This window comes from Moschus berezovskii, chromosome 6 (genome assembly GCF_049115385.1).
Source record: "Moschus berezovskii isolate FMDL1 chromosome 6, NW_MosBer_1.0, whole genome shotgun sequence".
NCBI classification, from domain to species: Eukaryota; Metazoa; Chordata; class Mammalia; order Artiodactyla; family Moschidae; genus Moschus; species Moschus berezovskii.
In genome coordinates, this window is record NC_142465.1 from 118,645,849 (window position 1) to 118,673,595 (window position 27,747).

At 56.3% G+C, this 27,747-nt stretch overlaps 1 protein-coding gene across 4 annotated transcripts; it reads left to right on the plus strand.

Moving 5' to 3' along the window:
- Positions 1–1,246: 1,246 nt before the first annotated feature.
- PARVG (parvin gamma) lies at positions 1,247–26,442 on the plus strand. Of its 4 annotated transcripts, XM_055395758.2 has the most exons (14): positions 1,253–1,521; positions 2,374–2,469; positions 3,282–3,376; positions 4,974–5,038; positions 5,822–5,924; positions 6,386–6,526; positions 8,805–8,920; positions 10,106–10,161; positions 12,771–12,793; positions 15,721–15,779; positions 16,013–16,081; positions 18,756–18,857; positions 25,608–25,680; positions 26,124–26,442. In XM_055395758.2, exons 3-14 carry the CDS (start codon positions 3,298–3,300, stop codon positions 26,231–26,233), a joined length of 996 nt encoding a protein of 331 aa, XP_055251733.2. In that variant the 5' UTR covers positions 1,253–1,521; positions 2,374–2,469; positions 3,282–3,297; the 3' UTR covers positions 26,234–26,442. The 4 variants fall into 4 exon arrangements, with proteins under 4 accessions (XP_055251734.2, XP_088693681.1, XP_055251733.2 ...); XM_088837555.1 differs by lacking the exon at positions 2,374–2,469 and having other exon boundaries at positions 1,250–1,521; positions 10,106–10,155; XM_055395757.2 differs by lacking the exon at positions 2,374–2,469 and having other exon boundaries at positions 1,254–1,521.
- Positions 26,443–27,747: the final 1,305 nt, after the last annotated feature.

Here is a 27,747-nt window from a genome sequence, read left to right on the forward strand (position 1 = left end):
GACCATGCATCTCCGTGTCTTCCTCTGTAATGTACGGATGTAAGAGCATCTGCCTGCCGAGCTGGGCCCTAGTGAAATTAAAGCCCTGACAATTATGCTTGCTTCGTCATCGTTCACTCAGCAAACACTAGCATCAGTAATACCTTGTGTCCTTTTCATTACGTTTCATGAGCAGCCCCACTGTCCTGCTCACACGCTTCCCATGAGCTCTGCCCCCTTTGCTGCAGAATCTGTCAGCAGAGAAAGGGTGGTTAGTCTCTGGACACCCAGCACTGTCACCTGTTGCTATGGAAACTCTCAATGTCAGCCTGGCTCGTAAAGACTCAAGCTCAAGAGACCAGCTTGAGTCCGCCCTGCTGTCCTGGGATCTTGCCTTCTTGTGTTCCTCTAGTCCCTTGCACAGGCCGTTCCCTCCACCTAGAACATTCTTACCCATCTTTTTTCAACTGGCAAACTCTTATTCATCCATCAAAGCCCACATCTCCTCGGAAAAACTTCCCGATCCCCTTAGGCAACAATAGCCATCAATGTTTATCCAGTGAGCCCACTTTGTGCCAGGCATTGCTCTAGGCACTAGGACAAAGGAAGCTTAAGGGGCTGTGGTATGGGACTATGAAAGGACCTGCTTCTTAGATAAGGCAGTTAGGGAAGGCTTCCTGAAGGAGGAGGCACTTAAGCTGATGATAATGATGCTCAGCCATTTTAAAAGCTAGGTAGAGGGCACAGTAAGTGTGACCACCCTAAAGCGGGAAGGTAGGTGGCACTTTCAGGGAATAGAAGGGTTGTCCATGTGGCTGGGAGGGCATGAGGATGGGAGAGGTTAGGAGATGAGAATGGAGACAAAGCCAGCAGGTCCCATGAGGACCTTGGGCTGGGCCAGGAAGACTGGATTTCATTTTAAGGGCTGCTGGATACCACTGGTGGGTTTTAAGTGAGTTGAGATTTGAAGTAGGTTCTCTGGTCACTTGTGGAGAACAACTCAAGGGTAGGAAGTGGGGTTTGAGCGAGCAGTGTATCCCTAGCTAGGAGGCTCCTGTGTGGTCCAGGCCAGAGGACAGGAAGCTGGAGGAATAGCCTGGAGGCAGCACTGACAGCTTGCTGATGGAGCGGCTGGGGCCTTGGGGGAAGCTTACTCCCAGCCTCTGGCCTGGTTTGCATATCAGGGAGGGGAGAGGGACAGAAAGAAGCTCTGAGCTGCCTGCGAGGCGTCAGGGGAGCGCGGAGGTGTGGCTGGGCCCATAGGCCCAGGGCAGAGCTTTCCGGAGGGGCTTGCGGTGGCATCGCTTTCAGAACATCAGGTTCTACCGCCCCGGGAGGAGCCCCGGGAGGAAGCGCCCTGAAGACACAGCCTGGACGGCTTTGCAGAAGCCACAGACCCTGGAGGAAGTGAGTCGCTTGCCCCTGCCTCCTGGGCGGCCCCTGCCGACTCAGGTCACCGGAACTGGCTTTGGTCTGGAACCCGGGGACCACCAGCGCTTGAGCTCTGTGGCCTTCATTTCCCTGCGTGGAGGAAGCAGCCAGGTGAGTCCTCGGCTCCGGGCCTTTCTGCCCGGCCGGCCATAGTGCCTGAGCTCAAACACAGAGAGGAAAGCTCTGAGAGACCTCGTGGAAACGGGATCTGGAGAGCCCGGTCCAAGCTGAGGTTCCACGGGGACAGTGCCGGGCAGAGTACACCCTGCGCCCAGCTGGTCCCCCTGCCTCTTAGGCTTGAAGGCAGCCGCTCCCCGAGCTCAGAGGCCCGGGCAGGCAGAAGGGTGCCCTACCAGCTCTCCTGTAGCCAGGGAAAGTTTCCCTTTCCAGCCTGTCATCTCCCCTAACCTTCAGCCAAGGAAACTGGCCGCCCCAAGTCTTCCGAAAAAGAAAGTGGGCCCAGCTCTAGGAAGGGAGGGCCTCTGGGGCTGCTGATGGCTGGAGGCAGCTCCCAGCTCTGTGGACACTCGCTGCCTTTGACGACCATCAAGTTCAGCCCCTCCCGCTAAAGGAGCGTCGGGAACAGAGAGGGGAGGTTGTTTGCCCAAAGTCACACAGCCAGATTGAGGAGGAGCTCGCCTCGAACCCAATCTTCTGACCTCCCCTCCGCCATCCCAGGCCTAGCCCCTGCCTCTCCTCTGGTCCCCTCCTTTGAAAGGAACCCCGTCCAAAAGGAGGCTTGGGAATTTGGGGGGATGGAGTCGACCCAGTGGCTGTGTTCTCCACGCCCCCAAGATCTAGGGCAGGACAGAGCCACAGACAGTGGCCGGAGCCCCCAGGCTGGCTGCTCATGTCAGGGCGTGACTACAGTCTCCTGAGTGCCTCCATTTCACGGCAGCTCTGCTCCCTGCTCCTCCAGCCAGGCCTCCCTGGGCCGGAGCTGACCGCCAGCTTCTGTTGCAGGAGGCCCGGCCTGAATTTCTTGTTTGGGACTGAAAGTGCTGCGGGAGGCCCAGGGGCCGGAGCGGAAGTGGCAGGGGTGCACCAGCAGGAGAGGAAGTGAGTCTGGGGAGCAAGAAGGAGGCTCTGACTCTGTCGGGCACCTTCCCCCGCAGCGAGGATGAGGAGGGCGGGCTCTGAAAACTCTGGCCCTTCCCGGTGAGCGGAGGGACCCCTGAGCTCCCTCGACAGGCCAGGATGATAAGCCCCACTGTGGAGAAGCTTACTCAGAACTGGAGCCAGGCAGGACCAGCCCATACCCCCAAGAGCCCGGCCTGCACCCCAGTCCACTCACTCAGGGGCCGGGGGGCTGCTCTGTGCCCCCTGACTCAAGCTCAGGGCCCAGAGAGGACAGGCCTGTCCCCCAACCCCTGCCCCGGTAGGAGCTCCTGGTCTGCAGACATCACCCGTCAGTGTGATCACTGCCACACTGCTGCCCGCTCCCCTCCAGCAGATTTGCCCCCTGAGGTCAGCCAGAGGGTTTTCTGGATCTGAGAAGCTCTGAGCCGTGGGTTGCTCCCTTGGTCCTACTGCCCGGGGTGGGGGTAGGTGGGTGGAGGTTCCTGTGTGCTGCAGGAGGGGCTGTGGGCTGGCCGCTCCGCACCTGACCGAGGAGGACCCCACCTCCCCGCCAAGCCTTTGCACAGGCTCTGACCTCAGCTGCCGCCTGTTTCCACGGGGCGTTCCGCAAGCACTGGCTCCCAGCGACCCTCTCAGCAGGCACCCTGTCCCCTTGCCCAGGCAGTGCAGTGACTTGTCCATCCCCAGCCAGCTCCCACCCTCTCCCCGTGCCTCCTGGTGTCTAGAGGAAACAGCACACCTTGAGTTTAGGGTGACTCGGAGGGTGACATCCTTGGTTCCTGCCTCCCCAGGGCCAGCCAGGCAGCGATGGAGCCAGAGTCCCTCTACAACCTGCTGCAGCTCCCTGGGAAGGTGGACCCACCGGCTGTGGAAGAACTCTCACAAGGTGCCGGCCGGGTGGGGCGGAGGGGCAGGGCCGGCATCCTGAGAACCCCCACGGGCCGTATCAGGCCCTGCCTTGGCTTCCAGGTGGTCCACTGAACACCCAGTTCTATCCAGCCCCTGCCTCTGCCTTCTGCTGTATACTTGACTCCCTGCTTCTGGAACCTTCCACTGAGTTATCCCCAGACCCCGCGTCACCACGCTTCTCCAGGTTAACGGGGACAGTGGTGAAGATGCTGACTGCTGTGTGGTCCCCTCTGTGTGGGGCTGAGCTCAGCTCGTCTTATACGCGGCGTCTCAGCTGTTACTCTGAAGATCCGTAGCCACGGGCACCCTCAGCTCCTTTTCACAGACGAGGAAGCGGGCACAGAGGCTGACATTGCAGAGCCGCAAGCCCGGCGCCGCGGGGCTGACTCCATTAACTGTCTGGTGTTCTCGGTTTATAAGTGGTTTCAGGTTGGAAAGCATCAGGAGGAAAATTGCTGTTAGGGTGGCAGGGCTTAGTGATTTGGAAAAGTGTTTATTTTGGGTTTTATAGTTGGTCTGGAGATAAAGTTCTGGCAGGCAGAGCTGGAACATGGCATGATTCAGAGTGGCAGGAAAGATGCTCCAGGAAGGGGCCACGACCATTCAGGCACCACCACTCCCCACCCCACCCCTGCCACCAAGCATTTGTCAAGAGTCTGTTCTCTTGTCAGGACACACGGGGCTGGGTGGCACTCAAAGGTTGGCAGCGTGTCTGGAAGACTCCAGCTGGGCTAAATGAACACAGAGGTGATGCATCTTGTGGATGTGGGCAAAGCCAGGCCCTGGTTTCTCCCACATCCACTGGGACTCGATTATCTCAGGGGTCCACCTCAGCCCTACCATCTGTGGGTTCCATGGTTCTTCAACTTAGGGGAGATGCTGACCTAGGTCTTGGGGCTCAGTGGACAAGCCAGGTGCCCTCAATGCCCTGCCCACACTGGGGAGCCTGACAGTCATGGTTGAACGCTGCCTCAGCCCCTTGGAGCCCAGGGACCTGGACTTAGCTGGTCTGAGACCCCTTCTTATGTACATAGAAAGAGGGTCAGATAAAATGCAGGATGTCCAGTTAAATGTGAATTTCAGGTAGACAAGAAATAGTTTTCGAGTTTACGTTTGTTCCCCAAATTTGAATATTGTGGTGTCTGAAGATGGGCTGGTAGTCATGAGACAAGTGAGGAGAAAGAGTGTTCTAGGGGAGGCAGGAAACGCTTGGACGAAGGAAGCGGGTGCAGAGGACGAGGACGAGGAAACCCAGGTCTCTGGGGATGTTTGGTGGTCAGGGCGTGTGTGTGTGTGTGTGTGTGTGATGGCATGTGTACATATGTGTGAGTGTGTATCTACGTGTGTGTGTGAATGCACTTGTGTGCACGTGTGTCTGTGTGTTTGAGTGCCCTTATGCATGTGTGTGCGTGTGCATGTGTGTGCGTGTGTGTGTGCATGTGTGTCTGTGTGTGTGTGTGTGTGCATGTGTGCGTGTGAAGCTCTAGGACCAATCTCCCCTCTTGGTTGAGATGCTAGCTCCAGGGCTGACCTGCAGGCCCCCATCCATGTGTCATGCTTCCCTCTGTTTCCAGGAGAGAAGAGGAAGTTCCTTCCCCCCACTTCCCGGAATAACCCCAAATTTGAAGAACTGCAAAAGGTGCGGCAACCTTCTCTGACCACCTTTCTCTGGAGGAGTCTTTTTACCTTCTTGGGGTGGCGACCGTGGGCCACCCCCTCCCCTACCTCAAGTTGGTGGATGGCAACCCCGCAGGCTCCTGGGAGACCTGTTGAGTGGCTGCATGAAGGGATCGTTATTGAGCACCAACTGTGTGCCTTTCTGTCCATGATCCCAGCCAGGCTCGTGGTGGTTGAGAGAGGTGCTCTGTCACCTGCATCCCAGGGAGCAGAGACTCAGAGGAGTGGCCTGGCCTGTGGTGGGACACATGGCGGCCAGTGACAGAGCTGGGGATGGACCCAGGTCACAGACCCCAGATCTTGTGCTCCTTCTCTGGCTCAGCTGCCTAGGTCAATGGACGGCTGACCACGTGGCTGGGAATACAGCTGCACCACCCAGTTCTTGGTTGTGAGCTGTGCACCAGCTTGAGGCCTCCATTTTCCTCTGCAGTATTTCTCTAGTCTCCGTGGGGCCTTTCTGTTACCTCCTCCAGGGAGACCTCCTGACCTGCACCACCTCTGACCGGCCCCCAGAGGATTTAAAAACCCCTGTATTACCAAAACCTTATGCGGGACAAAAAAAAAAAAAAGCCTGAAGTGCTCAGGCTCACCAGAGCCCAGAGGAGGCCCCTAACAGCCTGGGAGATCAGAGCAGGCTTCCCAGAGGAGGTGATGTTTGACCTGGCCATGAAGGATGAGTAGGAGTTGACTGGCGGGAGGTCGGGTGGGGAGTGGCCCCCCATCAGCTGTCCCTCGGGGCCGGTAGGTGCTGATGGACTGGATCAACGCTGAGCTCCTCCCGGAGCACATCGTGGTCCGCAGCCTGGAGGAGGACATTTTCGACGGGCTCATCCTGCACCACCTTTTCCGTAAGCCGCTGCTTCCAGCCCCAGGAAGTCCTGGGAGGCGGGCAGGGTGGGCCAGCCTGGGGCTCACTTGGCTCCTTCTGCAGAGCCCTTGGCAGACAGCTGCAGGACAGGTCCACCGGCCATGGCTTCCTGAGTTCTTGCCACATAGCAGGTGCTGTTAATCCTCAGCACAGCTGGTCTGTGATCATCCCCATTTTACAGATGAGGAAACTGAGTTTAACCACTAGACCATGCTGCCCTTCAGGGATGAGGACCGCAGGTCACTGTGTGGGAAGCTAAGGGGGTAGGGAATAGGGTCGCGGTCAAGTTGGGGTGGGCTGGGGGCGTCTCTGGAGGGCGGGACTTGCCCAGCCACATGGCCAGCATGCCCTGTGACGGCCTGGAGGAAGCAGACTGGCTGTGGGTCCCCCGGCCCTTCCCACCCTTTCCCTCCATCCCACTCCTCTTTCTCTGGTCCTCAGAGAAGCTGAGCGGACTCAAGTTGGACGTGGAGGAGATTGCCTTGACCGCGGCCAGCCAGAGGCGCAAGCTCACGGCAGTCCTGGAGTCTGTGGACCAGAGCCTGCAGGTGGAGGAGCCACAGGCCAAGTGGAGCGTGGAGAGTGCGTGGGGCTGGTGTGGAGAGGGCTGGGAGCGGGCAGGCAAGGAGGCAGAATTACAGCGCCCTTACTCGGGGGGCCGGGGCTGCCTCGAAGCCCAGCATGAGGGTGATAAAGGCAGCCTTGTCCATAAGGCTGCCACGGCTCACCGAGTCCCAGGCACTGCACACGAGCTCAACTGCCTTGCTGGATGGATACTAACCGCCGGCTTCGGTAGCTTACGGACGTTGCAGCTGCAGCGCCTGCTTGTGAGAAATGAGTGTGCAAAGTCCCCACAGTTAGCCACTTGGTAGGATTTCCTGCCATTCCAACCTCTGCTTCCTGCCCATTTTCCAGATGAGAAAACTGAGACTGGAAGGAGTTGAAATAGCCTCTCCAAGGTTGGGTGGTGAGGTGGTCAGTTCAGTTCAGTCACACAGTCGTGTCTGACTCTTTGCAACCCCATGGACTGCAGCACGCCAGGCCTCCCTGTCCATCACCAACTCCCGGAGTTCACTCAAACTCATGTCCATCGAGTTGGTGATGCCATCCAGCCATCTCATCCTCTGCCGTCCCCTTCTCCTCCTGCCCTCAATCTTTCCCAGCATCAGGGTCTTTTCCAGTGAGTCAGTTCTTCACACCAGGTGGCCTAAGTGTTGGAGTTTCAGCTTCAGCATCAGTCCTTCCAGTGAATATTCAGGACTGATTTCCTTTAGGATTGACTGGTTGGATCTCCTTGGAGTCCAAGGGACTCTCAAGATTCTCCTCCAACACCACAGTTCAAAAACATCAAATCTTCAGCTCTCAGCTTTCTTCACAGTCCAACTCTCACATCCACACATGACTACTGGAAAAAGCATAGCCTTGACTAGACGGACCTTGGTTGGCAAAGTAATGTCTCTGTTTTTTAATATGCTGTCTAGGTTGGTCATAACTTTCCTTCCAGGAGTAAGTGTCTTTTAATTTCATGACTGAAGTCACCATCTGCAGTGATTTTGGAACCCCAAAAAATAAAGTCTGATACTGTTTCCACTGTTTCCCCATCTATTTCCCATGAAGTGATGGGACCAGATGCCATGATCTTAGTTTTCTGAATGTTGAGCTTTGAGCCAACCTTTTCACTCTCCTCTTTCACTTTTGTCAAGAGGCTCTTTAGTTCTTCTCCACTTTCTGCCATAAGGGTGGTGTCACCTGCATATCTGAGGTTATTGATATTTCTCCCAGCAATCTTGATTCCAGCTTGTGCTTCTTCCAGCCCAGCGTTCCTCATGATGTACTCTGCATATAAGTTAAATAAGCAGGGTGACAATATACAGCCTTGACGTACTCCTTTTCCTATTTGGAACCAGTCTGTTGTTCCATGTCCAGTTCTAACTATTGCTTCCTGACCTGCATATAGGTTTCTCAGCAAGCAGGTCAGGTGGTCTGGTTTTCCCATACTTTAAGAATTTCTCAGTTTGTTGTGATCCACACAGTCAAAGGTTCTGGCGTAGTCAATAGAGCACGAGCAGATGTATGAAACAGTGTGAAAAGGTGAGGTGGTAGCAGTTTTCAAACCCCCCTTTTTTTCTTTTTTTTAAAGTATGGTTCGTTTATAACATTGTGTTAATTTCTGCTGTACAGGAAAGTAATTCAGTTATACATATTCTTTTAAAATATTCTTTTCCGTCATGGTTTATCACAGGATGTTGAATATAGTTCCATGTCAGACAGTTTTTGTTAGGTCCCCATCATTATTCTTGCCACTGCGTTTCAAGTCTCACATTCAATAACTGATGCTTGTAGTGTTGGCCCCAAATCAGGTCATCAGGCCCACCAGGCCCCACTGTTCATGGGATTCTCCAGGTAAGAATACTGGAGTTGCCATTCCTTCTCCAGGGGAATCTTCCTGACTCACGGATCGAACCCAGGTCTCCTTCATGGCAGGTGGATTCTTTACTGTCTGAGTCACCAGGAAAGCCCCTAAATCAGGTCACATTCAGCTCAGATCTAAGAATTTGTCCAACCAGGTCCCTGCCGTAGGACATTTAGTTGTTTAAACAGCGCTGCGGTGAACATCTGTGTGTGAAAGTCGCTTCCACACGTGGCTCGTGCCCTTGGGCTGTATTTGCAGGAAGGGTGACTGGAGCAAAGTGAGACTATTTTTAGGTTCTGAATGTAGATTTGCAGACCTCTGCTCCCCTGATGCCTGGACACCGAGCTCCTCGGGCTGCAGAGGGTGGTTGTGGCGATAGGGAGCCCACCACGTGGCCCCAGGTTTGGGTCCCGGGAACTCTGGCTTTGTTTCCCCCTCTCCCCCCAGGTATCTTCAACAAGGACCTGCTGGCCACCCTGCGTCTCCTCGTGGCCCTGGCCAAGCACTTCCAGCCCGACCTGCCCCTCCCGACCAACGTGCAGGTGGAGGTGATCACCATGGAGGTAAGGGGTGGGCCTCGGAGGATGCCTGCCTGCAGGCCGAGCATCTCGGGGCTGCGTCACCACACTCTGGACCAGGGGGCGGGTGCTGCACAGGCCAGGGGCTGAACCAGGGTGAGTTCCAGGGAGCTGGGAGAAATACCAGATCCCACCAGGACGGTGTGGGGAGCTGGGCCGGAGCTGTGGGCAGGAGATGCAGAGTCCAGGGCGGGCCACAAGGAGGTCTGTGGACTGGCCAGCCCCACTTACTTAGCAGATGACACCTGCCTGGGGTGTCCTGAAGGTCCTCGCTGATGGCAACCACATGGGCCATAAGTGACCATCTGTTCACGGACCTTCTGGAGCCTTCACACCCCTGGGCCACCGCCACTGCCCTTCCGCTGTGACGGTCTCATCTCCCAGTGCATGGGTGTGAGAGTGGCCCCAGGGACCTTTCTGGTTCCAGCACCTACCCAGTGCTCCCTCTCCAGCACGTGTGGACTTGTACTGTAGCTGACGGCCCAGGAATCTGTGCCTTCTCTCTCAGACAGACCCATGTACCACCCGCCGGGCACCCTGTGCCTGCTTCCCGTCCTCCCCTCCCCCACCTCCTGGGCACCGGGGGCACAGTCAGCTTCCCTTATCCCAGAAGGCAGCATACGCGAGTCCAGCCGAACTCAGGAGGATTCATCCTGACTTTTTCAAAACCACCTACGAATTCTATGGCTCTGTGTAAATCAGAGTGACTTCATGCATTCGTGCACTCACCTGCTCATCCACTCACCCGCCCACTCTCGCGTTAACCTCCCCACTCACCCGCGCACTCACGCGTTAACCTTCCCACTCTCGCGTTAACCTTCCCACTCACCCATTCCTTCATCCACACTCTCATTTATTCGCCCACCCAGTCTCTTATTTGTTATCATGTCCACTGACGCCCTGTGGCCAGACGCTGAGTGGACTCTGGGGATGCCTGGGCACCGAGGCAGACACAGTCCCCCTCTCTGTGGGGCTCAGGGCCCGTGGGAAGAAGGACAATCAAGCTGGTCCCACAAGGGCTGCCCAGGAGGGAGGCTGCCTTGAGGAGCGGAGGAGGCAGGGTGGACTGGGTCCCGTGGGGCAGCTCTGGGCCCTCCAGTCCCCTCCAGTGGCAGTCATGGGCCCCATTTTCTGTGGTTACTGCATTCCATCCCCCGTTCTCTCTCCTAGCGCACCAAGAGCGGCCTGAAGTCAGAGAAATCAGTGGAGCAACTCACAGAGTCCGGGTGAAATGCGGCGAGGGCGCTGGGCTTTCTCAGGGGTGGGCAGTGGCCGTGGGGCAGGGGCAGACCTGCCGGGCCTTCTTGGGCGGGGCCCCTCTAAGTGCCGCCCGGCCCCTGGAGTCCCGGCCGGCAGAGCCGCCTATGCCCACCGGCACTGCAGGTGCTTCATGGCAGGGCTGGAAACACGTCAGGGTCAGGAAGTGCACGTGGGCTCTGCAACAAGGCAACCGCAGGGTCCTGGGGTCTGGGGAGAGGAGGGGATGCTGTTAGGCACCTCTGAACTGCAGGCTGGGTGAGCCTTTAGAGGGGTCTCAGTGGCGCGGGGCCAGTCTGGCCTGAGTGGTAAAGGAAGCCATGCACAGACCCTGTGCCTCTCCCCCAAGCCCTCCAACACCCCCCAGTGGCGTCTCTTTCCAGGGAGACCTGGCCATTTTGCACTCCTTGACTCCCTGTGGTGGAGGCTGTAACTGGCCTCAGCCAAGGGTCCTCCTGCCAACCCGTGGGCTCACACTGTGGGACACCCACCCACGTTCCAGGGGTGGGAAGGGTGGGGGGCTGGCCCTGCCGCAGGCCGCTGGGTTTGGGCTGCAGGTTCCACTCCGTGAATTGTAGAATCTTCGCCTGGTCCAGGCAGAATGTTTCTCATCCTTGCAAAGCCACCAGAGCTGCAGAGGGGCCACGCCCCGCCTGTAGGACTGTATTTCCCTAGACCCTGCCACAGGCCGCTGCCTGGCTTCCTCTTTTCACCGCCCACCCCATCTGGCCCAGAGGTCTTTCTGGGCTGGCCTGAGAGTGGGTCTCTTACAGGCAAGCTGTGGACTCTCCCTTCTTGTCTAACCCTTCCCGAAGGCCTACTGTATGCAGGGCACTGGGCTGTTTCAGCTCCCTTAACCCATTGAACTCTCAGAGGCCCAGCCCGGCGAGTCCAGTTCCCTGCTGCTCGCAGACGGCCCTTTCCTGGGCTGAGACCCCAGCTCAGCCTGGTGTGAGCTGTGTGTCCTCAGGCAGGTCACTCCCCCTCTCTGAGCTTCCTCATGCTTTCGATAAAGGGGGACCCCCCTTTCCTACTTGTCGGGGCTGTTGTGAGGGTATAGATGATGCCCGTCAGGGGACCTTCCCCTCTTTTGTGCCCCCAGCCCTGAGGTCCTTCCGGGTCTATGGCTCCTGGGTGTCCACTGGGGCCAGGCTAGGGGATGCGCTGGCTGATGGCAGGTAATGTCTGTGGCGGAGGCGTGTGGGCCGGGCACGGCCAGGGCAGAGGGAGCAGACATCTGTTGGCCCCTCCTGCCACTGGGGCCCGGCTCGTCTACCTTCCCAGTGACCCCCCAGGAAGAAGGCCTGTTCGCCTCCCACGGGGTGAGGCTAGATGCCCTCCCCATCATCCATCTTGACCTGTCTATGCTGAAGCTTTAGGCTCTGAGAATGAGTTTGGGGAACTCAAGAGAGAGGGTGTGGTTAGCAGTGGTCATGGTGGCCACACCCCTCCTCCCTTTGCAGCCCTAAAGCCGCCCTTCTCAGCCTCTGCTGAGCTCGGACGCTTCGGTGAGGGCCCACCCCTGGCCCTGGGCTTGTGTCCCAGGCGGCACAGGCCACGTGCCCATCCTGGCAGCTGCCTCCACGTGGAGCCCTGGGCCTTCGTCTCAGGCTGCTTCCCCCATCCCACTCGGCCCAGCTTCCTGCCAGGGTCACAGTCGGTCGGAGGGACCATCTGGCTCTCCTGGAGAGCCCAACCTTCCCCGGGCATGGGGGAGAGGTTGGGAGGGTGAGGAGGGCAGAATCGAGCTTTCAGGGTGTGTGGGGGTGTGGAACACTTAACAACAAAGTCCAGGCAAAACCACTCACTGACAATAAAAAGGCAGTGAAAGAAGCCAGACACGAGGGAGTGCATACGATTTCATTTCAAACACAAACAGACTGAATGAAAACACAGCCAGGCGCCTCTGAGTGGTCATGACCTTTGTGGGGTGTGATGGGGTGGGGAGCACCTCGGGGTGCTAGAAGGTTCTGCGCTGTGTTGGGGGTGGTGACACACAGGGGTGTGCTTCGGTGAACATGCACCGGCTCTGAAGTGAGGATTCGGGCATTTTTATTGTGTTGCGTGACACCCCCACTACAACTAAAACAGCCTCCCAGGAGGTGCTAGTGGTAAAGAACCTGCCTGCCAATGCAGGAGACACAGGTTCGATCCCAGGGTGGGGAAGATCCGCTGGAGGAGGGCATGGCAACCCACTCCAGTATTCTCGCTTGGAGAATCCCCATGGACAGAGGAGCCTGGGGGGCTACAGTCCATGGGGTCGCAAAGAGTCGGAAACGACTGAAGCGAGTTAGCAGATACAGCACAGCTAAAACAGCAGCCACAAAACGACACAATCCAGGCATTTCTAGGTGTGGGAGCCTCAGGGGAGCTTTGGACCTCTGCCATTTGCTTCCCACGAGGGCCTGCCTGCTTACAGAACTGCCAGGAAAAGGGAGCTCGCAAGTTTCTCTTGGCCTTGCCTCTGCCAGGTCTTGTCACATGAAAACACTACATCTCTGAAGTCGTTTGTTTTTTAAATTTTTTAACCGTGTGTTTGCTTTCTCCCCACCCCCACCCCCTACATTTTTCTCTTTAGCGCAGACAAGGACCAGCCATCAAGTGAGTACCTTCCTAATTTAGGGAAATCTTTTTCTGTTGGGTATGTGCTGAGACAGACACGGCATTATGACTGGTTGATGATTGGGTGTGCTTGCAGTTCCTTGTGGTCCGTGACATAAGAGACACAGGTTTGACCCCTGGGTCGGGAAGATCCCCTGGAGGAGGGCGTGGCAACCCACTCCAGTATTCAGCCTAAAGAATCCATGGACAGAGGAGCCTGGCGGGCTACAGTCCACGGGGTCGCACAGAGTCGGACACGACTGAGCGGCTGAGCACGTGTGCATGTGCGTCTCGAGCCCTCTTGTCTTCTTGTCCTCCCGTCTGTCTGTCTGCCCGTGGATTTGGCCCTTCCTTCTCACGACGCTGCTCATATGGGTAGAGAGATTTTAAATTCCCATTGGTGGTGGCAGCTGTGGAGTTGTTCAGCGTGTGGGCTCTGGGGCCAGGCAACCTGGGTTCAAACGCCAGTTCCCCCATTTATTAGCCACGTGAGCCTGGGCTGAACTTGTCTGTGCCTCAGTTTCCTCATCTATAAAATGGGGTTAATAATGGTACCCACCTCTTAGGCTGGTGGCAGGAGTTAAAAGGTACTTTGTGAACGTGCTTAGCACAGAGAAAGTGCTTAATAGTGATTGTTCACTACTTTGGCTGCTGTTTTTGAGACAGAGTTCTTCACCAACTGACTGATCGGCCCAGCCATTCTTCTTTCCTTCTTTTACTCCTTAGTCCGTCCGCCTGGCCACTTGGCGGTTGGTCATCCACCCACGCATCCATCCATCCACGCATCCATCCATCCATTCATCCAACCATCCATCTATCCATCTATCCACCAACCCATCCATTCATCATCCATCCATCCATCTTAATATGACTTTTCCTCCCCGAACCTTCCCCACTTGGAACAGAGCTGTATAGACAGGGGGGTCTCACCTGCAGAGGGGGCAGTATGACCTGTGAGGGGCTTCTGAGAGCAAGGACTGAGAAAGGTTGAGCGGGAGAAGGGAGGGACCAGGAAGGCCGGTCCGGTGAGACGTCTGTGTGTGGGCAGGTGGAGGGGCAGCCCGAGGACCTGGGGTTTCCCAGGGAGCAGTGTTTGTTAGGGGGCTGCATGAGGCTGGGTCACACAGTGAGGGGCAGGGACACGGAACGGGGTTTCCTGACACTGTGTCTAGCGTGTCCATCGTGTTCTGGCCTGGGTCATCTAGGTGGCTCCTTCAGGGACACAGTTTCACTGACCATAGGCCAAGAGGTCTGGGAGGGCTCAGTGGTATTTCTACCACATTGGTCGGTGTATGGGGCATTTTACCCTGCATCATGCGGCCTGGTTCTACTCTTCCCCCCTTCACTAACGAGGGACCCGAGGCATGGAGAGGTTAAGTGCCTTGTTCAGAGTCACACAGTGGCTGACTGCAGAATCGAGAGGTAAATTCCACCCAGTGTAGGTATTCAGTGCCTTGAGGAACAGTCTCCCCAGGGGAGGCATGTTAGCTGCACATGGCAGGAACACAGTTTCTTGGGAAAATGACCTTAGTCTGAGGACTTGGCGACTCTGAGTCTGGACCAGGGGCCTGAGCGCTAAGATTCTCCCGTGGCCCTGACTCAGCTGCTGAGGGTGCTGGCCTTCTGTGCACCGTGGGGATTTCAGCCTCTCTGCAAGGGCTGCTACTACTGCTCCTAAGTCACTTCAGTCGTGTCCGACTCTTCGCGACCCCATAGATGGAAGCCCACCAGGCTCCCCCTTCCCTGGGATTCTCCAGGCAAGAACACTGGAGTGGGTTGCCATTTCCTTCTCCAATGTGTGAAAGTGAAAAGTGAAAGTGAAGTCGCTCAGTCGTGTCCGACCCTTAGCGACCCCAGGGACTGCAACCTACCAGGCTCCTCCATCCATGGGATTTTCTAGGCAAGAGTACTGGAGTGGCTTGCCATTGCCTTCTCCGCTCTGCAAGGGCTGGATGCCCTTATTCTGACAATCCACAGACTCTGGGGATTGACCTCTGGGTCGGTCCAGGGCCGGCCCCTCTTCAGCCACCTATGGCAGCTCCTGTGGACTGTTGGGTGGAGCAGAGAACCGCGGGGAGGCAGGGCGAGTTCCCGGGGATGGGGTGGTGTCCACGCTGGACACGATGACTGTTTAAGTCCTACTGTGTGCCCTGCCAGGCTTCCTAGGCGGCGCTAGTGGTAAAGAACCCGCCTGCCAATGCAGGAGACATAAGAGACACGGGTTTGATCCCTGGGTTAGAAGATCCCTTGGGGGAGGGCATGGCAACTCACTCTAGTATTCTTGCCTTGAGAATCCTATGGACAGAGGAGCCTGGCGGGCTATAGTCCATGGGGTCGCAAAGAGTCAGACACAACTGAAGCCACTTAGCACGCATCCACATGTGCCTAGCCACTGTGACAAGTGTGTTATCTCCTCCCAGATTTGACATTTGCAATGACCCAATCTGGTAGGTATTATCAGTCCAGGGGGTCACAGAGTCGGACACGACTGAGCAACTGCTGCTGCTGCTAAGTCACTTCAGTCGTGTCCAACTCTGTGCGACCCCATAGACGGCAGCCGACCAGGCTCCACCGTCCCTGGGACTCTCCAGGCAAGAACACTGGAGTGGGTTGCCATTTCCTTCTCCAATGTGTGAAAGTGAAAAGTGAAAGTGAAGTCGCTCAGTCGTGTCTGACTAGTAGCTACCCCATGGACTGCAGCCCACCAGGCTTCTCTGTCCATGCGATGCGATTTTTTAGGCAAGAGTACTGGAGTGGCTTGCCATTGCCTTCTCCGGACTGAGCAACTAACACTTACTTATTTACTTGGAATAAAACTACATCTCTCTGTGGACTGATTCTTCTGAGAAACTTTGGTGGAAAAGAAGTCCCTGTTTGGCACAAAGATAATAGCATCATAATGAGGTGTTTATTGAATCTGTCTGCAGAGGACGTCTTTGATGAATTATTTAAGCTGGCTCCAGAGAAGGTGAACGCTGTCAAAGAGGTAGAGAGATCAAAGTTCCCAGAGTGCCTCCTGCTGCCCGCCCATCCGCTGCCCACCTGACCTGGGTCTGGGGGAGAGGGTGGGGCAAAGTGGGAGGAATCTGGCCTTCACTCTGCAGCTGCTGTGCGGGGTGCCACACGGTTGGCGGGGTGGGGGCGGGCTTTCTGTGACCTCCAGTGGGAAGGTTGAGAACCTGAGCTGGGGGCCTGGGGCCTTGGTTCTTCCCTGGACAGGCCATCGTGAAGTTCGTCAACCAGGAGCTGGACCGCCTGGGCCTGTCTGTGCAGAATCTAGACACTCAGGTAGGGACACGGCTGCGGGGTCCGGGGTCGGGAAGGGCCCACCCGGGAGCCTGGCCCACCCTGTGTGGCCCGGGGTGTGTCTCCGCTCAGAAACCTGGGCTCCTCCTCTCCAGTGGGGGTGTTGCATGGAGGCAGCATCGCCAATCAGGGGCAGGACAGCAGTCCTGTGAAGTGAGGGCCTCGGGGTTTGTCTGTGCTGTTAATCACTTTCATTGTGAAACAACTGCCTTGCAGCTCGTTTTTCCCAAAACTACTCTTGGACTATCCGATACTATGACTCAAAACACAGCAGGGTTCCCTGTCTAATTGCACTGGCTTCCCTGATGGCGCTCGTGGTTAAGAACCTGCCTGCAAGTGCAGGAGATGTAAGAGATCTGGGTTCGATCCCTGGGTTGGGAAGATCCCCTGCAGGAGGGCGTGGCAACCCACTGTAGTGTTCTTGCCTGGAGAATGCCGTGGACAGAGGAGCCTGGAATCCAAAGAGTCAGACACGACTGAAGAGACTTAGCACGCACACACGTGTGCCTGGTGGTGTTGTAGGTGTTGACACAGCCCCGTGCCCGAGGGCTCCCCGAGCCTCCTGGCCCATGGTTCTGATGACGCTGAACAGTCCTGGGGCAGGAATAGAATCTTGAGCTGTCAGCCTTCTGTGGGGGACCGTGGCCTCCCACCAGAATGCTATGCCCCTGACTTCCCTTAACACAGTGAGGGAGGGGCAGAGAAGCCGATGGCCAGCCCAGGTCCTTCAGGGCAGCAGTGGAGCCTGCTGGACCCTGGGGGCATTAACTGGACATGGTGGTGCAGGATTCGGGCCACCTGGCTTCTGTTTACACAACATGATCTGGGGGGACCGATGGCGAGGACACCAAATGGCTAATGGTGAGCTTAGCTGGAGCTGCTGATGTCTCAGACACAGCCTGTCATTAGCCAGTGGGGAACAGGGTTGATATAGCCCTGTGCCTGGAGCTAAATCCGATGAAGCCCTTACCCTGTACCCAGCTCTGAGCAAAGCCCTTTGCATATGTCAGTTCATTGTCTCCTCCCAATAATCTCCTTAGGTGGGAACTGCTACTATCCCATTTTACAGATAAGCACATTAAGCACAGAGAGGTTAATGAACTTATCCAACGTCACACAGTGATTAAGTGGTGCTTGTCACTCAGTCATGTCTGACTCTATGTAACCCCATGGACTGTAGCTCGCCAGGCTCCTTGGTCCGTGGGATTCTCCAGGCAAGAATACTGGAGTGGGTTGCCCTTCCCTTCTCCAAGGGATCTTCCCAACCAGGCATCGAAACCGTCCTTTATGTCTCCTGCATTGGCAGGCGAGTTCTTTACCACTAGCGCCACCTGGGAAGCCTGACCAAGCGGTAGACCTGGGACTTGGACCCAGGCTGCTGAGCCAGTTTGTGTGCCATCACCACCTTGCATGGTGTCCACATCAGAAGTCTGTGCGTGATGTGGTCTGGTGACACAGCAGGGTAGGGGTGGCAGACTCTGAAGCCAGGTGGGCCCACGTTGCCCCTGGGCTTGAGGACACGTCCTTCACCTTAGCTGTGTGACCTTGGACCTGACTTCTCTGAACCTCGTGCTCCTCTTCTTTTAAAATGGGTACAAGGATCCCACTCTTATAGAACTGTGAGTAACAAGGGAGATGGTGAACATCGGGTGTTTTGTGTATTACCTGGCATTTGGTAAAGAGTCGGCCTGCAGTGCGGGAGACTTGGGTTCCATCCCTGGGTCAGGAAGATCCGCTGGAGAAGGGAAAGGCTCCCCACTCCAGTATTCTGGCCTGAAGAATTCCATGGACTGTACAGTCCATGGGGTCGCAAAGAGTCGGACATGACTGAGCGACCCTCACTTCACTGACACACTGTGGACACACAATAAAAAGCTGTGGTTTTATTGTATTTTATGTAGGTGTGAAGAGATGATGCCTTGGCTTTACATTCTAGTGTTTCATCTTTATGTCTCACTGGGTAAAATAAAGGTGTTTAAAGAATAAATGGCACATGTGAGGATGGTCTTTAGAGGCTGCTGCATAAAGGGGGATATTAAAGTCCCTGGTATTTCAGTGGTACATTAGCAGGCAAGATTTGGGGCCAGAATAACAGCATGGAAACAGACCTATTACGAGGCAATTCCATTAAGGACTTCTAGCAGTGACTTACTTCCAATATTCAATCTTGTGTTTTGTGTCTTTGAAGAGATTGAATAGGATAATATTAGCATATGATGTGCTGACGCCAGGGTGATGGCTTTATCTCTGAACGTACAGACAGAGCAGACAAATACGAATGTAGCAGCCAGCAAAATGAGCCCAGTGTGCTGTTCCCTGCCTTTTCCTGATGGAATAGTTTCACACTTAACTCTGTTTTCTCCTGAGCCTCTGTAGCTCATGGAACAGTATGTGGTTTAAAAAATGATTTGAGGCTATTTCACAGGAAATGTAAAAATGGCTCGTTTTATCAAGCATGTGCTCTGTGCCAGGCAGCCAATAACTGCTTTATACCTGCTGCTGTTTCCAACAACACCGCAAGGTCAAGGTTGTCGTCCCTATTTCTCAAAAAGGAACCCGAGGCTCAGAGAGGATGTGTGACCTCTGTCGTCACACAGCCTGTAACAGGCAGAGTGGGATCCTCCAGGCGACCTCTCTTCAATTCCCTCCTTTGTAGTTTGCAGATGGCGTCATCTTACTCTTGCTGATTGGACAGCTGGAAGGCTTCTTCCTGCACTTGAAGGAATTCTATCTCACTCCCAGCTCTCCTGCAGAAATGGTGCGTTTTTGCAAAGATTTTCCTTTCCAGCTCCACCTCTGGGTGCACAGGTCTAGGAAACTGGCATGATCAGTTTTCATTCATTCACTTACAGGTGAAGTGAAGGGCGAAGGAAAGGTTGGTTGTCCATATGTCTGCCCATCCACCACCAACCTCACCTGCACACTCTTACACCTAGCCATTGACTTGCTGATTCACTCATCCACCCAGTTCACCTACCCATTTATCCATCCATACATTCATCAACCTGTCCATCCATCCACCATCCATCCACCCACCCAGTCATCCATCCATCCATTCATCTATCCATATCCATCCACCCATCCGTCCATCCACCATCCATCCACACATCATCCATCTATCCATCCATCCACCATCCATCCATCTACCCATTCATCTATCTATATCCATCCATCCATCCATCCACCCAGTCATCCATCCACCTACCCATCCATCTATCTATATCCATCCACCCATCCGTCCATCCATCCATCCATCCATCCACACATCATCCATCCATCCATCCATCCATCCATCTACCCATTCATCTATCTATATCCATCCATCCATCCATCCATCCACACATCATCCACCCATCCACACATCATCCACCCATCCATCCATCCATCCACACATCATCCATCCATCCACCCACCATCCATCCATCTACCTGTCGACCCACCCACTCACCCATGCACCTGATCCCTCATTTTCTGAGGTCCTGCTTGGCGTCAGGCCCTACGGGCCATAAAGACGATCCACCACAGCTCCTGCTTTTGAGGACCCCTCAGTCTATAAACACTGTGCTTTCAGTGATATATGGTCTTCCAGGCTGCAGTGAAATGCATTGGCTCATGGTGGGTGGGCTGAATGCAAGAAAGTGTGGTTAGTACAATCTGCAGGAATCAGGAGAGACCTTGCATGAGAGGTGGCCTCTGAAGTTGACTGAGGGGCTTAGTTTGCAGAGTTAAACTAGGGAGGGAACCCCCAGGGGAAGGAATAGCATCATCAAAGGTTCAGAAGTGGCAGGGGTTCTGGCCTTGTGGGAGTTAGAAGTTCCCACGTGGACCCCAGAGTCTGGGGAGCTGGTTGGGAGATGGCTGCGTTAGTCCAGGAGGGGATGGGAGGGGATGTCTATGCCTGAGTTGGGGAAGGACAATGGTGAGATTGATGCTGGTGGAAGGAACAGGGCATCGGTCTGGCTGCTCCCAGCTTCTGGACCCTCGCGAGCTCCTACCTCCCCCACCCCCCAGGCCTGTCATTTGGAGCCTCTGCAGTCCCTTGAGCTCCTCAAGCTCTGCCTTCTCTGGGCTTTTGCAGTCTGTTCCCCTGCTGGGAATGTCCTTTCCATGTGGGACATCTGCCGGTGAAGGGAAGGGCTGCTCCCAAATCTCCACGGGAGGAAACCGAGGCCCCCGAGGGCAGGGCTCATTCCAGTCCTGGGCTCTGCGTCCCAGCGGATGTGGCAGAGGAGATAAAGCCTCCACTCTGACCCTCAATCCCCCACCAGCTCACCGCTGGCACCGCAGGCCTCTTGGCTAAAATGGGCTCACAGTCCCTGCCCTGCTGGCCTTTGTGCTCAGTCACTCAGATGTGGCCAACTCTGTGACCCCATGGACTGTAACAGCCTGCCAGGCTCCTCTGTCCATGGGATTCTCCAGGCAGGAACACTGGGGTGGGTTGCTGCCCCTCAGACCACACAAATAACAGAGAAGAGTTTGGAGCGTCATGAAGGTGGAAGCATCCAGGGGCATGTGGTCCCTTGTCCTCTCATCCCGCCCAGGACCCCAGGTGGTCCTCTGAACTCTGTCCACACCAGGGTAGTGGCAGGCAGTCCAGGGCAGGAGGGCACCCCACTCTCCCTCCGTAGAGAGGGGACACCAGGCAGGACTGGGTGCCAGTTCCCAGTGCCAGCCTTGGGGCTTTTCTGGGAAAAGGAATGATTTCCATCCCCTTTGATGTTCCTGTGGCCCTGAGGATGGTTCAGATCTCAAGGATTTCCCTGGAGGGTTTGTTGGGAGGGGGCCCTGGGCTCTGACCCAGTTGCCCTGACCCAGTTCCAAGCTTGGTTTCTGCCTGGCTCCCACGTATCAGCAACCCTGTCTGTCCCTGCTTCTGGCTGCAAGCCTGACCCCCTTCCCCCACCAGGGCCCCTGTCGAATGTTCCAGGCCTGCCTCCCCAGCCCGCCTGCCTCCCAGCCACAGCCTCACTACCCGCCTGTGGTCCACATACCACCTGGGCCTCTGCCATCTCCAGGTCTTTGCCAGGGTGCCCCCAGCCCCGCCTTCCTCCTGATTTGCTCCGCCTCCCTTAGCTGGGTGTTGGCTCCGACCACCTTCTTATCCCCTCTGAGCTCCTGGGCACCCTCTAGGCCCCTGAACCACAGCTCTTCTCATGTTTGCAGGGAGTTTCTACCTGAGTCTGGCCTCACCAGGCCCCTTACCCCCGTTTCTCTCTCACTCCACGTTCCTGGGGGGTGGGGTTCAGGGGAGGGTCGTATTTCCATTTTACAGACAGGAAAACTGAGGCCCTGGAGGCTCTGGGCTGTGCCCAGGGCTGCCCAGCTGGACCTGGGGCTGGCCTCTTGACCGTCAGCCCATGTTCTTCCTTTGGCCATCTTTGTGGGTGTCGCCCCACCCTCTCAGGAAGCAGGGGTGCTCTTGACTGGAAGAGTGATTTGGGGCTCAGAGTCCCCGGAGCTGGGATATTGGCTGAAGAGCAAACAGGCTGGAGCACTGCAGTGTTTGAAGCTGCGGTAGAAACAGTGGTCAGCACTTACTGGATTCTCACCCTTCACTGGGCACTGTATCAGTCAGCTATTGCTGTGAAAATGCTGTGTAACAAACCAATACCCAGTGGCTTAAAACTGTAAACTTCCTTCCTGTGGTTCTGCAGGTCATCTGGGTTTGGCTGCTCTAGGCGTGGCCAGGTTCCATCGCTCACCTGGGATGGGCTGGGTGTCAGGCCGTCTAGGAGGGGGTCATTGGGGTGGTTCAGCTCTGTGCCTCCTCCTGGGACCAGCAGTGTGCATGGCGTGGTTTTCTCATGGCAGTGGCAGGGGACCCAGAGATGAAGCAGGACACACGAGGTGTAGGCTCAGATCTGGGGTGCTGTCACTTCCTTCCCACCCTCTTGGCCAGAGAAGGCCCTGTGGCCTGCCGTGTGCAGGGCCACGAGGACAAGAGACTGGAGCCAGGGAGGTGCTGGCCCACGGGCAGCATGCATGAACTTACCAATTCCTCCCTGCGTCGGGCCTCTGAATAGGAACTATTCCCATTCCTGTTTCTCTCCAAGGAAACTGACTTCAGACAGGGCGAGTAAACCAGTTAGCGTTGAGATTAGAAGGACAACCAGGCTCATCCATCCACAAAGTGGGAACTACAGCCTCATGTCCTTCCTGGGGAGCCAGGGTGAGCCCCATGGGAGACGGAGGCAGGGTGAGCCCTTTAAAGACCAAGAACGAGGTTCGCCCAGAGTTGCAGGGTCAGAGCAAGGGCTTAGGTGGGTCAGAGGGAGGCTGAGACCGTGGTGCTGACTTTCATCCGGAAGTCAGGATGCCCATGTGTGATCAGTGAGGGAAGGTTAAGAGGATGGAGTCGGTGGGGTGGGTCACAGGCAGATCCCCATGGAACCAGGGGCTCAGAACCGGGACCCAAAAGAGCACAGGGGTCCCCTCTTTGTCACTCAGAGGTCGGGGCTTCACCAGATGTCAAGGCTGGCACCCAGTATTTTGCTCACCTCCTAATCCACAGTTACAAGCCGGGGAAAAATGTCCCGCCTTCCAAGGCCCCCGCGTGCAGCCAGCCTGCCAACTCCACTGATTTCAGAACCATGTTTTGAAGATGAGCCACATTCTTCGGAGGGAAAAGAAGCAGCCTCTCAGCTCAGGCCCCAAGAATGCACTTTTATGGGCTATTGTAAGAAACCTCAGCTTCAGGAATGGGTAACAAAAATGCTGACGAGGTCATTAACTGGAAAGGGCGGAACAATGGCCCTTTCCGGAGGTGGGACACCCGAGGAATTGTTATCTCAGCCGTGTGGCTTCTGGAAATTGAATTTCTCGTTATCAGACCTTCTCTGCCAGTGGTGTCGATGTGAGGTTGCTATTCGGTGCTGGAAGCGGAGTAGGGTTGGAGGAGCGAGGTGATCGTTGGCTCTGCAGAAATGAAAACACCGGGGCCTGGAACCTTCGGCTTCCTCCCACGTGCAATTACTTCTCTCTTGAACAATTTGAATGCACCTTCTCTCAGCTGCGCGGAACATGGTCATTTTCCTTTCACCATCTCAAACTGTGCATACAAGAAAACTAATGCTTTGGGTAGAGCCTGGTGGGGTGGGGCTGGAGCCTGGGGCAGCTACTCCTGGTCGGACTGAGCATCGTGGAGGAGCGTAACCCGTAGAAGCTTGAGCGATCGTTGTTCTAGGGCCGATGGCGGTGATGCTTAGCGTGTCCTGCCTGGGCCTTGTCCCCTCCTCTGTACAAGGGGAATAGCGCGTCTCCCAGCAGCCTCTCTAAGAGGGCATTCCACGAGGGCAGGCAGCGGGTCTGGGTTTTGCCTCAGTTGTGTGGCCAGCACATAGCAGATGATCGGTAAATATTTTTAGGGACTTCCCTGGTGGATCGGTGGCTAAGACTCTGTGCTCCCAGTGCAGAGGTCCTGGGTTTCATCCCTGGTCAGGGAACTAAGATCTCACATGCTGCAACTAAGAGCTTGCCTGCTGCACCTAAAGGTCATACAGGTTGCAACTGAAAGAGCCCGCATGCCGCAATGAAGATCTAAGATCCTGCGTGCCGCATAAGACAAACAAATAACAATCAATATTTAAAGTAAGTGAATGAAGTGTTTCTGAGAAGCTGGTCCTGTGAGCTGCTCCGTGACAAATGGATACCGTGGTGAAGTCACCTGGGGAAACATGCATAGTCCCAAAAACTCACAATACATTGGAACACATTCAAGGCACTGAGAAGTCCCGCAGCGGAGGATTTCCATACGACTTTCTGGAAGGCAACATTTCCCCAAGCCATTTGGTCACAGACCCCTTTTCCCTTCTGTCCCCTGGAGCATGCTGTGAGGATGCAGGCTCGGAGGTGAGCACAGAGGCTGGCCTGAGAGGCGGGAGCGCCCAGCCCAGTGTCCTGTCTTCACTCTGATATTTGCTTTCTGTGCACCTTGTGAATGGTGCCCCTGAGAGTGAAGACAATAGCAACAGCAACAACCCACATTTTCCAGAATTCTCCAGTCTGGGGGAAGACCTGGGGACACGGGGACAGGACGGCAGTGGAGGGCTGATTCACTCACTCCGAGGTTTGCTTCCTCTGGTCTGCACATCCCCAGAGGTGTGACCTACCTGTTGGGGAACATCGGCACCTGTGACAGCCTTGGTCTCTTCTTCTTGATGGGCTCTAGAGGGGCAGCCCTGCTGGGCCAGTGACCCAGCTACCATCACCCTCTCCTTGGCGTTTTGGATCCAGCTCTGCTACGCTGTCCATTTTTAAAAAATCATTTATTTGTGTAGGCTGTGACAGGTCTTAGTTGCAGCATGCGGAATCTTTAGTTGCATCCTGCAAACTTCGTTGTGACATGTGGGGGTCTAGTTTCCTGATCAGGGATTGAACCCCTGCCCCCTGCATTGGGAACATGGAGTCTTAGCCACTGGGCCACCAGGGAAGTCCCTGCTCTGTCCATCAGATGCTCCTTCGACTCTCCTCCGTGGAGAGGGACCCTGCTCACTGGATCCCTGTGGTCCCCACATGGCCTCCGGGGAGCCAGCTATCACGGAGGACTCTGCCCCTTGCCTGGGATGCAGCAGGAGTCCTTGGGGTGGGCTGAAGATGCTCCCCCCACCCCTGCCCTGTGTCCCTGGACCAGGACTGTGGCCTGCCCCTCTCCCTCTCTGAGAGAGTCTTTCTCAGGACCTCCTGGCCTCGCGCACAGCCCACTTCCCAGCCCTCGTAGAAGCCGGGGCGGCGGAAACTTGCAGGGAGGCCTTGGCTCTGCATTCATTATTCCATCTTCACGTCTTGCCTCAGGATTCCAGTTCTGGGTCCACCGTCACACTGGTCCACATGCAACTTAGAGAGGCTGCTGGGAGATGCGCTATTCCCCTTGTACAGAGGAGGGGACAAGGCCCAGGCAGGACACGTGCCTTGTCCGACCTGTGACTTGTGACCTGGTGGGGGCTGGTGCACAGATGTCCAAGCCAGATCTGCCCAGACCCACCAGGAGGGGACTGGGAGCAGGCTAGGCACCCTCGTGTGGGCTTTGCTTACCTGCCGCTCTGCCAGCCGGGCCCCTGGGCCCCTGGCTAGGTTGCCATGGGAACTGCCTGGCCTGGTTGAAGCGGGCTTTGGGACCTGGGTGGGCTCCTCCAGCCCCAGCTGCTTTGCAGGCGTCAGAGGGAGGCAGACCTGACTCCAGCACTTTCTGTCTTGTGAGTTCAGATGGGCCTGCGGCCACTCTGGGTCTCAGTCTCCTCATCTGTGCTTTAGCCACAGAGCTCAGCTGTTTATGAGGGAGTCTCGATTGCACACAGGTTCCGGGGCTGCGTCAGGAAAGACAGGATGCTTCCTTCCCTGGCTAAGTCCCTTACCTGGCAGGACTCACTCCCAGGTGTCACCTCCACCAGGAAGCCTTCCCTGATGCCTGGGCCGGGTGCCTTCCTTGGGGGCTGCCTTTCCCCCTAGAAGCGGCCTCCTGGCTGCATGATAAGTCATCTTGCTGACATCCAGTGGGGTCTTGTTATTGTAGCTGCACAATGTTGCCCTGGCCCTGGAGCTGCTGAAGGAAGAAGGCCTGCTCAGCTACCCCGTCAACCCCGAAGGTGAGTGCAGGGCTCTTGTGGGCAGGCAGCCTCGTGCCAGGGCCCCCGAGCGGGGCCAGCCTCTTGCCTGGTGTTTGCTGAGTTTTCCTGTGAGGGGGCCCCGTGCCCATGGCTCCCACCCACCCCGGTGGAGGACGGTCCTAGGGAGAGGAGATGGGGGACCAAGGTCCCTGGGGATGGACTGTCCAGAGACCTGAGGCCTGGAGAAGATGCTGTGTTGGATGCCCCCCAAGAGGGTGCAGGGGAGGAGGCGGTGGCAGTGCCCTGTGACGGGTCCTGGAACTCCGGGCTCGCTTGACCAATTGTCCTGGTTTGCCAGGAGTTCTGCCAGGTTTAGCCCTGAGAGTTCATGTCCCAGGAAACCCCTCAGTCCAGGGCAAACCTGGACGGTTGGTCACCCCCTCCTGGATCTGACCACTGCCCTGCTCTCTCCCAATCTGCAGACATCGTGAACAAGGACGCCAAGAGCACGCTGCGAGTCCTCTACAGCCTGTTTCGCAAGCACAAGCTGAAAGAAAGCACAGACGGGGTGCCCCAGAGGTCCCCAAATTAATCATCACAGCCACCCAAAGCTGCTCCTCACGGCCTACCTCCCCAGCCTGGGGGGCCTGGGCCGTGGAGGGTCTCCTTGTGGTCCAACCAGCCCTGGGCCTCCCGCTCTTGTTCTGTGTGTCTGTGGCATGTCCGCCCCTCCCCCGTCTCCTGTTTCTGTCGGTCTAAATATCTTTGAACCCAATTAGGCGTGGTTTCATTCTGAGCCAACCTCTGATCTCGCCTGGTTTATTTTAACAAATGGATCTCTGGGAGGGATGTGGGGAGCCTGCCGTTGTCCTGGGAAGGTCCCCCTTAAATATGCATGGATAGGAGCTGAGCCCCAGTGCAGGTTCCCTCCCCACGGGGCAGGCAGGGGAGGGGTTCAGGAGCTTGTCTCCATGGCCACTGCCAGGCAGCTGTGAGGAGCCTCGCAGTGCTGACCTTCAGTGGGGCTGAGGGGCTGACCCTGGAGTAGGGAGCCCTCAGGCGTCAGTGCTGACCCGATGGCGGAGACCCGCCTGCCACACTCAGCTGCTGCTGTCCACCTGCCTCTCACATGGGGGTGATGGGCCCAGGATCACTCTCCAGAGGCAGGAGCCCCACGTGGCTCCAAAACCAGGCCCATGCCCTCGGGAAAGTCAGTTCAGCTACTTGCCAGAGGAGCCGAGGCCCAGGCCCACCCCAGCCACGATGGTGAGTTTCACCCAGAAGTCACAGAGAAGACAGCCTCGTGGCTGGTTAGCAGGTTGGACTGACTCCCTGTCTGTCCCTAGGGAGCTGCTGCATTGCTCTCTCCAGGGAGACTGGGCACTTTCTGTCAATGTTTCTCGAAGCAGAAGTCCCTGTAACAGGATCGAACAGGGGTTCCTGGAGCTGACAGCTGATGGGAGCAAACCTGGAGGAAGCTCTGTGGGCGGGAGTGAGGGTCGGTGGACAAGGTCAATGGGGCTGGATCCGGCTGGCCCTGGGCCCCTACCCTGCCCTCCCAGCTCCAAGTCTCTGTAAGGACAGAGCCCACTGGGTCTGAAGTTGTCACTCTTTGATAGCCTTGGATTTGGGGAGGGGCTGGTGGCTCAGACGGTAAAGTGTCTGCCTACAATGCAGGAGACCTGGGTTCGATCCTTGGGTTGGAAAGATCCCCTGGAGAAGGAAATGGCAACCCACTCCAGTACTCTTGCCTGGAAAATCCCATGGATGGAGGAGAGCCTGGTAGGCTACAGTCCACGGGGTCGCAAAGAGTCAGACATGACTGAGCGACTTCACTTTCTTTCTTTGGCTTTGGGGCAGGGGGCCAGCATGGGCCAGGCCCTCTTTGCCTGACCAGTGAATGGAGCTCGGAGGATGTGCTCTGTATGGGGAGTGACTGACACCAAGAACCCTTGAAGCGGGTGTCTGAGTGTGAGATAGTCTCAGGGTGGTCTTACCTCCACCCCACCCCATCCATCTGCTCCCCTCCAACTCACAGGTAATTAGGATGAGGGTGGGGCCCCGTGATGGGATTAGCATCCTTAGAAGAAAAGAGAGATCAGACCG

What these genes read in the sequence shown, in the direction of transcription:
- PARVG (XM_055395758.2), top strand. Translation starts at nt 3,298, where the DNA reads ATGGAGCCAGAGTCCCTCTACAACCTGCTGCAGCTCCCTGGGAAGGTG. An exon ending in GAGCAACTCACAGAGTCCGG is followed by an intron (nt 10,162 to 12,770) that starts GTGAAATGCGGC and finishes TTTTCTCTTTAG; the next exon opens with CGCAGACAAGGACCAGCCAT. An exon ending in AGACAAGGACCAGCCATCAA is followed by an intron (nt 12,794 to 15,720) that starts GTGAGTACCTTC and finishes ATCTGTCTGCAG; the next exon opens with AGGACGTCTTTGATGAATTA.